At 35.5% G+C, this 17,647-nt stretch overlaps 1 protein-coding gene across 18 annotated transcripts in view; it reads left to right on the forward strand.

The window, feature by feature from the left end:
* The window catches only part of RBM26 (RNA binding motif protein 26), a 90,154-nt gene extending 81,508 nt beyond the window's left edge, over nt 1–8,646 (forward strand). For 11 of the 18 annotated variants that reach the window (XM_079779588.1, XM_079779589.1, XM_079779595.1 and 8 more), the window contains one exon: nt 815–8,646. In XM_079779588.1, the coding sequence (XP_079635714.1) occupies nt 815–904 (90 nt within the window). In that variant the 3' untranslated portion in view covers nt 905–8,646. The remainder of the gene's footprint in view (nt 1–814) is intronic. The other 7 variants (XR_013813907.1, XR_013813909.1, XR_013813904.1 and 4 more) reach the window with 7 other exon arrangements.
* The last annotated feature ends 9,001 nt before the right edge of the window (nt 8,647–17,647 follow it).

Consider the following 17,647-nt stretch of genomic DNA (forward strand, 5'->3'; position numbering starts at 1 on the left):
TTAAAATTTATCAACTCTATTTTGTTTAATCATGAAGTAAGCTGTAGGAAAAAGTTGAGGAAGTTAAAAAATAAAAGTAAGGTAGGGACACTAAACAAACCCATGTTTTACCTCTGTTAGATTATCAGTGTCACTTCATTTTGTTTGAAGAGCGTTCAAGGCTGTTAACACATATCCGTAGTCAAATGCAAGAATAAATTGTGTGTTTTGAAACTCATATACATGATTTGTCATTTTATATTTTAGATTATACCTTTGTCCTTCCATGAGTTTGAATTGAATGGGGAGAAAAGCAGGAGAGCTCCTGGTATTAGGTATTTTGAAAAGCTTGAAAAGCAGTCTGAGAAGCTTTTATGAAAGGAATGGAAAAAAGAAATGCTATAAAGAAAATGTTTGTTTACATACAGTAGAAAATCTGGATAGACTTTTATACAACTTATTGGTTGATTTAGTGGCCAGCATTAGGGTAAGTCAGAGAAGACTTACTGATGTTTTCTTTAAAAAAAAAAAAAGGTACTAAACAATGTTTTGTAGGTATAGAGAAGATAGCATTATTTGGTAAAGAGAGGCAGGAGAACGGCATGTAGAAAAGCTTACTTTGATAATTCTTTAGTGCCTGTTTGATGCAAGCAATAGAATAGATACTGTAGAGAAACCACTGAGTCAGTAAAGGTTGCTTTTTGTTTCTTGAATGTTCTAGCTATAGCAATACCTTTTGTATTCGACTCTGTTGAGAGAAATCAGTGTTTAAAAGTGTCACCTTTTTTCTTTTCTTTTTTTTTGGGTAAATTCCTAAATGCATTTTAACCTAAAGTTTCAGGAAGAGTCTATGGTGGATGACTCATTACTTCAAGATGATGATGAAGAAGAAGAGGACAATGAATCTCGTTCTTGGAGAAGATGATTTGACTGATCATTGATCTGCACATGCTAGAACTCTACCTGTGTTTCATTAGTATTACCTAATGTACTTTTACATATTTGTAAAAACAATTTTTGGTAAATGTGATGAAGATGGATTTCACAAATAGAAGAAAAGAAAACTACCTTCTGATCCTGTATTTTGAAAGATTGATGTTTGCATTTTATTTCAGTAAACAATTGCTAAAGACATCACACTAGAAACATGAAATGTTTTTATTACATACTTCTACTGAACAATACAGAATTCTTTGGGTTCTTTGTAATTTAATGAATAGGTCTGAAAACTTATGACCAATACTTGTAATAACTTAGAGGAATTTGTTTTACTCCAAATAAGGAATGAATTTGCATTTAAAATCTTAATGAATGTTTTCAAAAATGAATAGATAACATAGTACTCTAACTAAAGTCTCCATGTATTCATAATATTACATAGTAGTACGCTTAGGCTTTACTATGTATTAGCCTTTTGTTGGACTTGTGTATGTATTTTACCATATGGGTTTCAATGATAATGGTGTATGACTGCTTTGCATATGACTCCTTATGCATTCAGATGTTCAAAATAAAGTGGAATGGTCTTTTAAAAAGAAAAGAAAAGAAAAAAAAAGCAATGGCAGAAAAAAAAAAAACCACAACCAAGACGATGTTCTTTGATTAAAAAAAAAAAAAAAAGATAAAAAGAAAGAAAAAAAAAGTTAAAATAGACCATTCCTGATGGTGACCTACCCTTTCCCCCAATTATCACAAAAGGAGCTATAATCACTAACTTATTCTTAGTAATAATGGCTACTGATACCTTTATAATAATGTACAATCCAATGTTTAAAATTTATACCACTTCAGTTTGGTTTGATCCTATAAATTTTCAACAGATGTCTTAAAATTTAAAAGCAGGCTGATTAGTTTGGAACCAGACTTCAAGTAGAGCTAACATTTGGTGAATAAGAAAACCATCACATTACATTTTGGATGTGTGAAAGAAAACTTGACCATTTGAAGATGTATGAATAAAGAAATGTACTATAGATACTACTTTAGGAAAACACTGTTTGGTAAGTGTTTCAGTCTGATATTTTAAGTGTGTGTTTCCTATACTTGTATAAAAATGTTTGACATTTGCAACATATTGTGATTTTTAAGTGGATTTCTCTGGCAAGTGAACATGATCACTTAAAGTTGATACAGGAAATAAATGCATTCTTTGTAGAATGAGGGGGTGGGAGGATACATATTTATATTTTTAAATTCATCGTTTTGTTTACAAGTGTTTCTGCTCCTCCTGAGATTATAGTGATTATATTAAAAGTCACATCAAAAACATCACTTTCTTTCCATACTGTGGTCCTCACAATCACAAACTAATTCCACCATCCACACTCTTCTACCAGTGGAGTGACTAGTGGATTTTTTCCACACTTAGGGTTAAAGATACATAATGTTCTTGATGGTAATACTATTTCATAGGAATGTTTTGACTTGCAATTAGTGCATATGTTTATATTTAAAATTTCAAAATCATTTCTTTTGTCCAAATAGTGACTTTACTCAAAAACTTCTTTATTATACCTACATCTAAGATTTTTATGTAGTCTCTTGTATGTTGACTATATACTATTCTGATTTGTTAGGTAAGTTTGTTTTCTTTTCTTTTTAGTAGTCGTGAAAGGTGCCAAATTGGCAGAGGCTCACGTTTCTTCTCTTTACACCAAACAGGTATTATAAAGAAAAAAAATCTTTCAAAGGCCAGTTAAATCTCCATGCTGATTTTTGGCTTTATAACTTGATTAGTAAATTTTAGCCTGATATTTTAAAAATTAGTGTTAAATCCCTTATGTAACTGAAATTACCTATTATTTAAATTCACAAATAGGTAATTACTCTTCCTAGTTTTACATTCTCTAGTAACCTAAAATTAAAATGTTTTAAGCCATTTTGCTGTGAATGAATCAGAAGGCAAGTATATATCAGTTTGGTCCAGAAGTATGGGGATTAAATATTAGCAACATTCATTAGATTCACAGGTATATTTTTAGCAATGATTTGAATTGTAAATATTACTTAGATTTTCATTGCTATTGAGTTTTTAAAATTAATATGTTTATAAGTACTAGTAGTCTACATGTACTTTCATCTATTCTCATTCTAAACTTAAGCTATCCCTTTAAATCAGTTGTTAAATTTCCATTTTACAAATAAGGAAATTTGGGATAATAGAGATTGAATGACTTGCCCAAAGTCACTGCTAGTCATGTGACTAGAATTGAATGCACTCATTCTGATTTCAGTGCCAGCTCTAGTTTTTTAAAAACTATATTGCTACCTCCTTTCTTATGATTGAGCATGAAATTGTGTGCAATAAATGTGTAGTTCTTGCACAATATTAGTGGACTTCTTGGTCATTAGCCAGTCATAACTTTACCCTCCCTTTTAATACAGCGCTTTGTTCATATCTCTGTTACAAGTACTTATATTGCAACATAATTTATCTGGTTTATATGTCTGTCTTCCCCATTAGATTACAAGCTCCTCTAGGAAGGGGACCATGTCTTATTCATCTTTTTATCTCTAGTAATTCTCACAAAGCCTGGCTCATAGTGGGCACTAAGATGTTTGTTGGATGAATTAATGAATGAATGCACATTTGAATCTCCAATAATGGAGTGACAATGACCTCCCTTGTTAATTCTTCTCAATTTTTCAAAAATATCTCCTGAAGCTCTTCTCAGTCACTGGGACCGTTTTGCTAAAAAATTGCTACAGTTAGGTATTGCACCACTGGGGTTACAAATGCTGATGGAGGGAATACACAGGTAGTCTTAGTGAAATTTTCATAAACTAAGCCACTAATATTTTTAGAGAATTAAATGTTGTAGTCAGTTTCAGGAGTAAAATGGCCCTTTGGTTTCTATTAGTGTATAAGAATAGAAATGGCAAGGGTCACTAATCTAGTCCATCCCACTATTTTTATATATAGTCCATTCCCTAGTGTAGAGTACTGGAAAAGGGTTAAGAGATTTAGCTTTTGGTCCCAGCTCTATAACCCACTGTGGCCTTAGATAAGTCTCTCAAACTTATCCAGGGCAGTTTCCTTGTCTGTAAAATGAAAGTGGTTGGACTAGATGATCTCTAAGTTTCCTTTCACATTTATAGCTTCCCTGGTGTATATTAGCGTTTAATCTAAAACAATTTAATATATACCAATTCTACATACTTGTTGCTACTGTGTCTGTCTTACCAATTGAAACAGTTTCACTTTGGTTATGATAATTCGTACTGTGTGTCTTAGTACAGTTTTATATAGAGTGTTCTCAAATGCTTGCCATTGCTGGCACAAATTTCATTCAGCCTATGAAGTACAGATTAACTTCTGTATTCACTAGCACTTTTCCTTTCTGCTTATAACTCTTCCATTTACTTCTGAATTCAATGTTTAAAACTCTTTCCTATTACAATATGCTACCTAAAACTTGAAACACATTTTTAAATACAGTTGTCATATTAAGTATAGATCTGGGCTGAATTGGGAGTGAAAAAAGGATTGAGAACAATGTAATTAACTACTGCTTACAGGGAAAAAAAATTAAGGAAAATTATGTATTATTGGATAAAAGATTGATTAGGATTACTTCAAGGGATGGTTGAATTGTCATTTTACATATTTCAGTATTTTATGTCTCTACCTAAGCAGTGTTGTTTAAATGTTATAGGATAATTGTAACATTTTAAAATTTAATTTTAATATTTAACCAATGCCCAAGCATTTATTGAAATCATGTTGTAGGAATGGGAGAGTATTCCATAATGCTTGTTTTATTGCAATATGATCAAATGTATCAGTTGGTAGTTTACTATGAAGACAAGATTTCACTGTTTTAGCTGATTATCTGTAGAAAGAATGGCTGAGTTTAATTGAAGGAAATTTCCTGTTACTAGAACTGTTTTATGAAGAGTGTATTTCCAATTTTAATTGGAACACTAATCATTGATTCTAAAGGTTATAGAAAGGAAGCAAACAGTTGCTTGTTTGGTATGTTAAAATATCAATGGCTATCTTACAGTATTATACAAACCTTATCTATATTTTCATTTTCCCCTTACCTACAATGTGAACTAATTATAGAAAATTATTTTTACTTCTTCTAGAATTTATATAAAAATATAAGCTTTTTATTTTTAAATCTCTTACAAAAGTATTTTAGCCTTTTAAAACAAAAAATGTCCTGAATGAAATTCTGGGTAATTAAGTAATTTCACTTTTTGGTCTTTCAGGGTTTTTCTTACTCTTCTAAAACCCTATAAATTAAAAATGGAAGTTTAACCTAGTATTAAATCATGAGTGTATCACATTTGTAGGCAGAAAGAAAAATGTCCTTACCCCAGACTCAGGAACTACCTTGTTCTTGTTAACTTCTTGAACTGGCTAGTTGCTCTAAGGTATGTATGCAGGCTTTTAGAGAAGAGTAGTTTTTTCTCTCTCTCTGATTATTATATACCTGTTAGATGACAGCAGATAATTTCCAAAATAGCTGCCTAGAAGTCCCCAGAAACAAATTTTGGTGAACATGACTGCCATGCTCAGTAATTTCTAATGAAAACATTGTTTAGTTGAAAAATTTCTTATCTGGTAAATAACTTTATTTCAGTTTGTAAGTATTATGTTATTCATTACTTAGTGTAATTGAAAGCATTTTTTATTTTACTTTTCTGGTATCAGTTTATTATACTTGTTCCTATCCCTGCTTCCTTGTTACTTCATTTCATCTGCCTACTCATCTCCCCATCATACGAAATTAGCTTTCTTGTGTATACCAAGCACTGCCTCATTTTGATGTGTTCCTTTTACTTATTTTTGTTAATCATTGTGCTTAGTATAGAATTGTATGTCATATAGTGTGACTAAAGAATGACATGATTATCATGTGGAGTTTAAGGTAATTAGATATACCATGCAACTACTATGAAATTTTGGGGAAACTTAAGATAATTGTTTTTGCTTTCATTTTTATATGTAATATCTTGGAATTTGTTCATGATTTTTTCAAATTACTTTGCCTACCTATACCTCTATAAAATTTTCTATCTGGTCAGTTACTATATTTTCTAACCATAATTTTAAGATGATAGACATGTTGTTGAGCTGTAATCTTTGCAGCTTAATATTTTAAGGAAGCATGATGCACAGAGGTTTCATTAAAAAATCAAGCTTTTTAAAATAGATTTGTCTACAACTTTGATTTTGATCCTTTCTCAAGTAGACCTTTTTTATGTTTAGAAAAATTGGAGATCAATTTATGGTGTGATTCAATGTTTATATTCATTTACAATTTTCAGAGTTTTTTTTAATAGTCTTCTCTTTTTCCAGCAGAGAGAGATCATCATTGCCTGAATTTAGCTTTGTGACTACAACAGCAAGATCTGTTCCTGTCTGGAGACGACTGTTATAATAACTCTATCATTTTATGTTTGCCTTTTATCAATTTGAATAGATGTTTACATGTACTATAATTAGCATTTTATCTTTACAGTTCTCTAAGGGTACATCTGAGTCCAGAAGTGTATCTGAGTGTGTACTTTGTCTGGCCTTATTCTTAAATGTTTTCTCTTCTTTATTTTCTTTTTTTCTTTTACACCATAAGAAGACAAAAGACCTCTTGGTTTCCTAATATGACATAAGTTCAGTCTCAGTCAGGTTCAGAATTGTGTCTAGGAAATCTATAAAGCCATGATGCTGTGTTAATGAACACGAACAATTTAGAATGAAGAAAATGATTGAAAAGTTAAGCATGGGTTTACTTTTAAATTTTCTGGGTTTTAAAAGGGTATATTTCTGGGGTTAAAATAGTCACTTAAATAATTTTGGACAGATGGTAAAATACTTTTTTTACACACACTTGCCTATTTCTTCTAAATATGTTTACTCAAGTTGTTCCCAAGACCACTTATCTGAATAATTTTAAAGTTTTTAGCTCTTTAAAACCAACAAGGAGACTATTTTTCTTTCTTTTCAAGTATTGCAGGATGACCTATGGAGTATAAATATTGAAAAGTATCTATTAAATATCTAGTTTACAAAGTTTTTCCATATTTTCCTCACAGTCAAGACATCAAAGACAATCTTGAAAGCAAGGGGGAAAGAATGTTGTGTGTCTTACATTGTTAAAGACTACTATAATTTTCCTATTGTAAAAGGTATATGCCCATATTATTTATTAGTAAGCAATTATTAATATTACTACTAATAATGTTAATATGGTTTAGAATTATTTCTAGAACATGATTTAACCCTTTGCACTCGCTTGCTTTTTTCTCGATTCCTTTATTCTAATGCTAACCGTGTCGAGTCACACTCGACATCCGAGTGCAAAAGGTTAATTTAACCCAGGTATTTACCAAAAACACTCCTTTTATAATGGGTGCCATTAAAAAAGTTTTCAGAAAATCAGTTTTTGAATATTCAAATTCTCATTAGGCATTTGAGAAAGAAGTTATTCTTGGTACAAACTCTTTATTAGGAAAGTCCAAACTACACTTGATTCTGTTCACCCTTGTCCATGCTATATTTTCACTTTTTTTGCGTACGAAGTTCACCATTCTGTAAACACTTTATTGAGTGTGCATTGCATTTGTCTTCATGAAAAAATAAAAGGAATGAACATATCTATCATAATGTAAATGATCTATTTTAATCCACATTAGTTGGAGACAGCATGGTTAATATTAGGCTTGGTTTGAAGGAAAAGTACAGACTTTGGAAGGAATTCAAACATAATTATGACCTACTAGTATACAAGGCCTTTTAAAAATTAAACTTTAATTTTAGTTTACATTTGCAAACTATCATATAGCGAGTTTGTAAATATTTTTTCAGATTAACTCAGTATTTTTTCAAGGAAAGATTCTCTGCCCATCTAATAGTGGTTTCCGTGCTAGGTTAGAAACCTAAAGAACGTTTTCTGAGACCATATTTGCTGTTAACAGTTTTAGTTGGTTAATGGATGTGGACCACATACTACTGCCCTCAACTTTATTTTGTCATCTTCCTGTTTTTCCTTTGCCTTTAAATTAAAAACAAAATAAAGCAAAACAAAATGAACTACCATTTGAATCAGAGTCAAGGTGATTTGATTCTCATTAAGATCATTGCACTTTTTGGAAATTGCTGTGAGATCTAGTAGATCAGTTAAGTAGTTAAATTCCCATATGTTGATTAATTAAAGATGAGGATTTTATTTGGTTTTCCTGAATAAGGTTCTCATGAAGCTATGTGTAGATAACTGTACAGAATCACTTGTGTAATTGAATGATGCAGTTTACCTCTGCATGATTGCATTATGGAAGTCTTTTATATATCTATATTTTTAATATACTTGGATTTTACACTATTAGCTGCTCTAACCATGCTATATTTGTTTTTTAAAATAGAGTTTATAAATATTTATGCTCAAAATACAGATTGATTGAATATTTTGGTCTTGTTTACAAGATAAATAAGTGATGCAGCCCCAAAGTGTCTTAGGAAAAAGTCATTGGTGCTATAAAACCTTTCAATATCATTTTTGAATCTGTTGTTTGGACTGCTAGGCTTTCATCTGTGATTGCTTCTGACTTATTTTATTCTAACAGCATAAGTAGAAAAGTGGTCTGTGGTGAGTGAAGAGCCCAGACCATTAGAAAACACCCCATAATTTAAAGATAAGCAGAATGACGTACTTATTTTTGCCCAACTTCCCCAAAAGAAACAGCTTCTTCAGTTTATCATGGGCTCTTTTGCTAAGAGGAACTGTGTTAACCTGGCTAGAATTAAAAAATGAAACATTTAGCATGGCTCAGTTTTCCTATATTTCAAATAGAAAACTTTTCTAGTCTGAAAGTATGGTATAATCCTATTCTGCTTTAAATTCCCATTTGTCTTTTACTCAACAGGAGGCAGGGTAATTCTTAAATATTTATAGAACATTTGATGAGTTGAAAAGAGATGTATTATTTACATTGTACAAGTTTTGTGTTAATGCGTAGATTGTTTTCTACATCTACAAAACTTTATTCCAGCACCTTAGTGAATGTTCTTAAGATACAATTTTTTAAGTATCAGCAAAGCATTCGTAGATGTTTATTTTTGATTCTCAGAATCCTGAACCTGTTCTGGGTGTGATAGGACATGTCTGGCACAAGATTTCCTTTAATAAGTGGTTTAATTTAACTAAACTTGTGTGGATTGTTGAATTTAAAACACCAAAGGAATCTTTTCTTGTTTGGAGACTGGATTGTTCCAGTTTTTAATACCTGTGCCCATAAGTATCCATTTCATGAATGCGTGTTGGCATGGGGAAAAATTCCCTGCTCTTTGAATGGAGCGAAAGAAATTGGTTAAGCTGTAGCAGCTTTTTTTTTTTTTTAAAGTCTGAAAACTTGAACTGAAAAAAGTAAAACTTGAACTAGAAAACTACTCTTGTATGCTTAGATTGTTTATAGTATTACATGTTTATGTGAGGTTGTCAACATTTTTATTTATAGTTGAATTATGTTTTTGTTAATATCCATAATGTTTATTATTTTTATATTTTGAAAATTTTTTAAATAAAATAGTCTTACTTAAAAGCAGTTGTTAACTTTTTAAAATTGTCCTTCATGTTGCATCAATAGAAAGAAAAGTGTGCAGCCCTCAGGCATTGCACAATTGAGAATTCTGGAAATGTTTAAATAAAGAAATGGCTTCACATTGCCTCTTTCCCTCTTTGTCCTCCGTTCTCACTTTAAATTGTTCTAAGTCACCTTTGGTACCAATGTGTTCTTTGGCCTAATGGCTTTTTTCTCATACATATACAAATCTTCTTTACCCTTATTCTCCCTAATTCCTGCCTCTACTGCCAGAAATTAGCTCTTTATTCCATTTGGGGACCAAAATAAGCATGAAAATATGTCAAAGAAGGACTCCATAGATTCTACAATGGAATTTGATGTAAAGTACTTAGACTGTCAACCTTTGCAAGTTTGTATAACTTCCATAATTTTTAGTTTTCATTTGAAACATTTCTTTTCCAGCACTCAGCATATTCATTTCATATTTTATTTTATCAAATGATAAAATATTTTTTCATTGCAGATATACCTTCTATCATCTATAATCTGGCTTACAAAAGCTTGATGATAAATGTTTTCCACTAGTGGCACTGCTTTTATGAGAGTACATTATCTCCAAGTGCATAAGTATTGATAAAAATCTAGTTAGATCTAGTGAAATAGGAGAGGACTTTGGGTAATAATGACACACTTGATAAAGTTATTTAAAATAATTCTATATTTTAAATTTAAAATAATGATATTGCCAGCCCCCATGGAATATTTGCAGATTGAGCATGTTGTCAGCTTTCACTTAACCTGAAAAAATGTTTCTGTATAATGTATGAATGTATTTGGTCTTTTTAAATCCTTTTTCAAAATCACATATGTTATAGCTAGACATTGAAAATAAAAAGACAAAGGTAGGATGATAGAAAGCCTGTCATCTATAAATGATCACTAGACATTTTTAAGTGGGGTTATGTAATATATATTATTCTGTTGTCTTTTCATTTATAAAAGATTCATACCATTTTCAAAGCTCCTCCATTTGTAGATGAATCTTAATGTATTGAATCCTTATTTTGGGCACTTAAGGACTTCCCATTTTTTAATTTTAATATAAATGGTGCTGTATCCCTGAACATGTTTGATTATTCTTTCAAGACATATTCTCAGAACTGTTGGGTCAAAGTACACTTGTTTTTAAAATCTGTGATGCATTTTGAATTTGATCTTTTACAAAGCACATCTACACTAATAAAAGAGAAACATGCAAATTGACCGTACCTCCGCCACACCCATAAGCCAATCGGGAGCGAGTATGCAAATTAACCCAACCAAGATGGCTGTAGCCACAGAGCGAGCAGGAGACTTGGGTTTCCCCGGAGATGGAGGAAGCCAAGCTTCCTGGCTGGCCCAGGGCTCTGCTCAAGGCTACAAAGTTTCAATTATAGAAGATAAATAAATCCCAGATACCAGGGCCTTCGCTTGTGTCACTGGGGGGCGTGGCTGGCCTGCAAACCACCACAGGCCCCTCACCCAGGCCACCCCATGCCCCAAGGGAACCCCCACCCTGATCCGGGACACCCTTCAGGGCAAACCAACCAGCCCCCACCTGTATACCAGGCCTCAATCCTATCTAAAGAGTAGTATGCAAATTGACCATCATGCCAACACAAGCTGGCTGCCCCCATGTGGACACAAGATGGCCAGCAGGGGAGGGCAATTGGGAGGGACCAGGCCTGCAAGGGAGGGCAGTTGGGGGCGATCAAGCCTGCAGGGGATGGCATTTGGGGGGGGGAGGGGTGCACCCAGGCCTGCAGGGGAGAGCAGTTGCGGGGACCAGGCCTGCAGGGGAGGGCAGTTGGGGGTGAGCAGGCCAGCGGGGGGTGGGGCAATTAGGGGTGATCAGGCCAGAAGGGGGGCAGTTGGAGGCGATCAGGCTGGCATGCAGAGTGGTTAGGGGTGATCAGTCAGGCAGGCAGGGAAATGGTTAGGAGCCAGCAGTCCTGGATTGCTGTGGGATCGGGCCTAAACTGGCAGTCAGACATTCCCCAAGGGGTCCCAGATTGGAGAGCATGCAGGCCGAGCTGAGGGACAATCCCTTGTGCATGAATTTCATGCACTGGGCCACTAGTTCTATGTAATAAAAGGCTAATATGCAAATCAACCAACTGGCAGAATGATCGGTTGCTATGATATGCACTGACCACCAGGGGGCAGACACTCAATGCAGGAGCTGTCCCCTGGTGGTCAGTTCACTCCCACAGGGGGAGCATTGCTCAGCCAGAAACCAGGCTAACCGCTGATGAGAGCAGCGGTGGTGGCAGAAGCCTCACCTGCCTCCGCAGCAGCGCTAAGGATGTCCTTCAGTCGGACATCCCCCGAGGGGCCCCGGACTGCAAGAGGGCAAAGGCTGGGCTGAGGGATCCCCCCTCCAGTGCACGAATTTTGTGCACTGGGCCTCTAGTTAAGTATAAACACCTAGCTTGGGAGAACAGCATAAATTAATTTCTTTGCACACATGTTAGGACTGACTGGATTTATTCTATATTCATATAACAGTAACAAAACTGTGTCTAATATAATAGATAAATAAATCCCAGATACCAGGGCCTTCGCTTGGGTCACCGGGGTGTGTGGCTGGCCTGCAAACCACCACAAGCCCCTCACCCAGGCTACCCCATGCCCCAAGGGAACCCCCACCCTAAGCATAAATTATTTTCTTTGCACACATGTTAGGACTTATGGATTTATTCTATATTCATATAACAGTAACAAAACTATGTCTAATATAGTAGTTCTGATGCAATAGTGGCATCATTATTGATATTTTCCACAATATATAGTTCCCAGGATTTTATATACTAGAGCAAACCTTTTTTTTGTAATTACTGATTTTTATAATTTTTAATAGCATTTTATAAATTTTCAAGAACTGTAATCTCAATTAGTCTATTAAAAGGTAAGGCAGATTATCTTTGTAAAATTAAATCCCAGGATCAGGGTATGAATGTTCATTTCTTAATACCATATCTACCACAAGAATATACAAAGTTGCCAAATAATTTATAGCAACAACATATTCCCCCATATTTTGCTTCTGAACTCTCCAAACTGCTTATACTCAGCAAAATATATTTTCCCCAGGAAGTTCATGAGCATTTGTTACTGAAATTTATGAAGCATGAAATAAACTATGAAAGAATATAGGTATGGGAAGATAGTGAATTCCATGTATTTTCCTCCTATGTCATAAATAGAAAACTCCACTTTTGAAAAGATAATCCATTTTATTGGGAAGAATAAAGTTGAAAACTGAACATTTTCCTGAGGTACCCATGTTTATCTAATTAACACAATAGTGTATTATATTAATTCCAGTATTTGAGGGTTTGCAGTGCTATGTCCATTTTCTTTCATTGTCAACCTTTGATTTGCTTTTATAGATTTAAACTAGAGGCCCGGTGCATGAAATTTATGCATGGGGGTGTGTGTCCCTCAGCCTAGCCTGAACCCTCTCAGATCTGGGACCCCTTGAGGGATGTCCAACTGCCCGTTTAGTCCCAATCCAGGTAGAATCGGGCCAAACAGGCGGTTGGACATCCCTCTCACAATCCAGGACTGCTGGCTCCCAACTGCTTGCCTGTCTGCCTTCCTGATTGCCCCTAACTGCTTCTGCCTGACAGCCTGATCACCCCCTAACCACTCCCCTGCCAGCCTGATTGATGCCTAACTGCTCCCCTGCCAGCCTGATTGATGTCTAACTGCTCCCCTGCCAGTAACTGCCCTCCCCTGCAGGCCTGGTCACCCCTAACTGCCCTCCCCTGCTGGCCTGGTCCCCCCAACTGCTCTCCTCTGCAGGCCTGGTCACCCCTAACTGCCCTCCCCTGTAGGCTTGATCACCCCCAACTGCCCTCCCTTGCTGGCCTCATCGCCCCCAACTGCCCTCCCCTGCTGGCCATCTTGTGTCCACATGGGGGCAGCCATCTTGTGTGTTGGAGTGATGGTCAATTTACATACTACTCTTTTATTAGATAGGATTAGACAGGATAGAGGCCTGGTGCACAGGTGGGGGCTGGCTGGATTGCCCTGAAGGGTGTACCAGATCAGGGTGAGGGTTCCCTTGGGGCATGGGGCGGCCTGGGTGAGGTGCCTGTGGTGGTTTGCAGGCCGGCCATGCCTTCTGGTGACCCAAGCAGAGCCCCTGGTATCTGGGATTTATTTATCTTCTATAATTGTAACTTTGTAGCCTTGAGTGGAGCCAAGCCTCCTGCTCGCTCCATGGCCACCGCCATTTTTGTTGGGATTTATTTATTTTCTATAATTGAAACTTTGTAGCCTTGAGTGGAGGCCAAGGCAGACCGGACTGCAGAAGCTTGGCTTCCTCCATCGCTAGGGGCAACTCAAGCCTCCTGCTCTCTCCAGCTCCATGGCTGCTGCCATTTTTGTTGGGATTTACTTATCTTCTTTAATTGAAACTTTGTAGCCTTGAGTGGAGGTCTGGGCCAGCCAGGTCAGGTGAAAAGCTTGGCTTCCTCCATTGCCGGGGAAACCCAAGCTTCCTGCTCTCTCTGTGGCCACAGCCATCTTGGTTGGGTTAATTTGCATACTCACTCCTGATTGGCTGGCGGGCGTGGCTTGTGGGTGTAGTGGAGGTATGGTCAATTTGCATATTACTCTTTTATTAGATAGTATGTGTATTGAAGTTTTCAAGAATACATTTTGTGTTTAGTGATATGAGGATCATGATTCTAATTGATATATAGTACTCAGTGTGATTTTGAATTTAGGACTTGGAGTTAATGAAAAGACCAAATTTCTACTTCTGATTTCAAGGATGAGAATATAAATTACATACAAGAAAAGTAAGCCTTTGAAGTCTTTAACATTCTTGAAACATTCATGTTAAAATGTTATTTATCCCAAAGCTCTCATTTAAATAAAAACTTTCAGTGACATTACCAACCTATTTTTTAAAAAAGGAGTATCTATGACAAGACTTCAAGGCTTTATTAGAAGTCAGTGTTAGGAAGAAATATGTAGAAGTTATATAAATGTTTGCAGTTTTGGAGTTAGAAATGGATAGCTGTTACATCTGTGCTAAGTTTATTGCAGTATTTAGGTGTTGTTGTTGTTTTTTTAAGTCTAGTAGGTAATATCCTAGTTTTACATTTTTATTTTTATTTTTTTGTCAAGTCAATATTCACAGAAAATTAAAGATGATAAGAGGCTCTCTGGCATTTAGCAGTTACCATGTATGAATGAGCTGAGAATTTAAAAACTAAATAGGTACTTTGACAAAAATATTCTTTGAGCACTGCTCAGATTATTAGTTATGATAACCCTCACACATTTCATACTTGTAATACTACATAGATGAAAACTACATATGAATTAAAAATATAATCCTAACCACCATTCTTTGGTTTACCAAAATTTTTAAATTTTGTTGAGATCTGCAGTGAAAAAGGGGAGAATCTCCAAATAAGAGTGCTCACAAAAGAAGAGTCATCTAAGATGGCAAGGCTGGGAAGAGAAGGATGGATTACAGACTTAGTCCTGCACTTGTGAAAGTTCAGAAGGAAAGCAGCCTCAAAACAAGAACATCTCTCCCCCTCCCCGCCCCCACTCCTGCCCCCACCCCAACTGCTAAGCTTTATCAAGCATCAAAGGACATGAAAATTTTATAGAAATGCTTACAGCCAAGGGCTCATTTATTCAGGGAGTCCTTGTGTTCCTCATGGGAAACACTCAAGGTAGGGATGATGATAGCAACCTGAATGGGTCTCCCCCCCCCCCCCCCCCAGAGAACACCCATTTGTCACAAGGGCACCTCAGCACAATTTATATTATCGCATGAAGCTGCCACATCATTGAGACTTCAATGTCCAGGTTCATTGTTTCAAGAAAATTGCTTTGTTAAACTTAGGAAACTGCCCCTGACTTCTCTTGCCCAGTGGGACTTGAGAATTTTCCAGATGTGAACCCTTAGGCCCTCCCGTGTGCATTTCTAGCTACAGCTTACCACAAACATACAATAATCATATTCTATATACTATCATTGAACACTTGGAGACTGAAATGAAAGACAATGCCAATTAGAAGCACTGATGGGCAAAAAATGACAGGTGTAAATCTAACAATGTACAGGAATTGTACGCTGAAAACTACAAAGTGCTATTAAAGAAAACTAAGGAAGACTTAAATAATTGGAGAGAGATGTTCATGGGCTGGAAAATCCAACATAGTATATATATTAAAATCAGACTTTTTTTGTAGATACAGACAAAATTATCCTAAAATCATTATGGAAAGGCAAAATAACTAGAATAAAATTATTTTGAAGAAAGACTAAAGTGAGAAAAACCAATCTATCCAATTTCAAGACATTTTATAGCTACAGTAATAAAAACTGTTCTTGATGAAGGGATCTTATGAGGGACTGACACATAGATCAGTGGAACAGAATACAGATCTCATACAAATATGCCCAACTGATTTTTTAAAATATATTTTATTGCTTTTTTACAGAGAGGAAGGGAGAGGGATAGAGAGTTAGAAACATCAATGAGAGAGAAACATCATTCAGCTGCCTCCTGCACACTCCCTACTGGGGATGTGCCCAAAACCAAGGTACATGCCCTTGACTGGAATCGAACCTGGGACCCTTGAGTCTGCAGGCCAACGCTCTATCCACTGAGCCAAACCGGTTAGGGCTGCCCAACTGATTTTTGATAAGTGTAAAAGCAATTGACTGCAGGAAATACAGCCTTTTCCACAAATGATCCTGGAATAATTGGACATTATTTAAAGACAAAAAAGACAAAAAAACTGTACTAACAACAATGAACTAAAACATGAATCACAGACAGATGTAGGACTATAACACTTTTAGAAAAAAAAATCTTTGGGATCTAGGGCTAGGCAAGAAGTTCTTAGATTTAACACCAAAAACATGATCCATAAAAGCTTGATATATTGGACTTCATCAAAATTTAAAATTTTTGTTCTTCAAAAGAATCTGTTAGAGGATGAAAAGATATGCTGGAAAGTGGAAGAAAAGAATGGTAAAGCACACTAATATGTGTCAGCACTGGTATCTAGAATATATACATAACTCAAAGCTCAACGATGAAAAAGCAATCAATCTAATTAGAACATGGGCGAGAGACAGGAATTTCATCAAAGATAATATTTGGATGGCAAATAAGCATATGAATGAAAATATTCAACCTCCTTCACTACTAGGGAAATGAAAATTAAAACCGCAATGAGATATCACCACATGCCTGTCAGAAATGGCCAAAGAACAAATAGGGACACTAAATGCTGGCAAGGATGTGGAGAAAGCATCACTCATACATTGCTGGTGAAACTGTTACTCTGGAAAACTGGTAGTTGTGTAGTCACTCTAGAAAACAGTGGGGTAGTTTCCTAAATAGCTAACTAAGCAAATGTCATATGAACCAGCAATTATACTCCGAGTATTTAATTTCTTTTCACACAAATACTGTACACACAAATGTTCATAGAAGCTTTATTCATAATAGTAAAAAATCTGGAAATAACCCGTATGTCTTTCAAAGGGTGAATGGTTAAACATTCATTTCATGAAAGATTAGCAGTAAAAAAAGAAACTGAATTGCCAGAAATTATAATAAGTGAAAAAAGCCAATCCTAAAAGGCAACGGTGGTTGCACTTACATAACATTCTTGAAATAACAACATTATAAAGATGAGGAAGAGCACAGTTGTTGCCAGAGGTTTTGGAGGAGGTGGGGTGAGTGTAACTGTAAGGCAACATGAGGCATCCTTATGGTGATGCAAATGTGTATCTTGACTGTCAATATCAGTAGGCTGGTTGTGATATTCTACTACAGTTTTGCGAAGTATTAACCATTGGGGGAAATTTGGTAAAGGGTACATGGAATCTTTCTCATTTTTTACAACTGCATGTGAATTTAAATGATCTCAAAAATTTTAATGTAAAAAATAAAGGCAGAGTAACAGCTGCCTAATTCCATCCTAGGGCCCAGTCTTGGGAAATGTCTCAGAAGAATGTGTGCTCACCAAAAACAGTGAGGTCTTGAGAGCAAGTATGTGATGTACATAAAAGGAGTAAATTGAGTTTGCATGCTTGAGAATTTCTGGAAGT

This window comes from Cnephaeus nilssonii (assembly GCF_951640355.1).
Source record: "Cnephaeus nilssonii genome assembly, chromosome: 8".
Lineage (NCBI taxonomy): Eukaryota > Metazoa > Chordata > Mammalia > Chiroptera > Vespertilionidae > Cnephaeus > Cnephaeus nilssonii.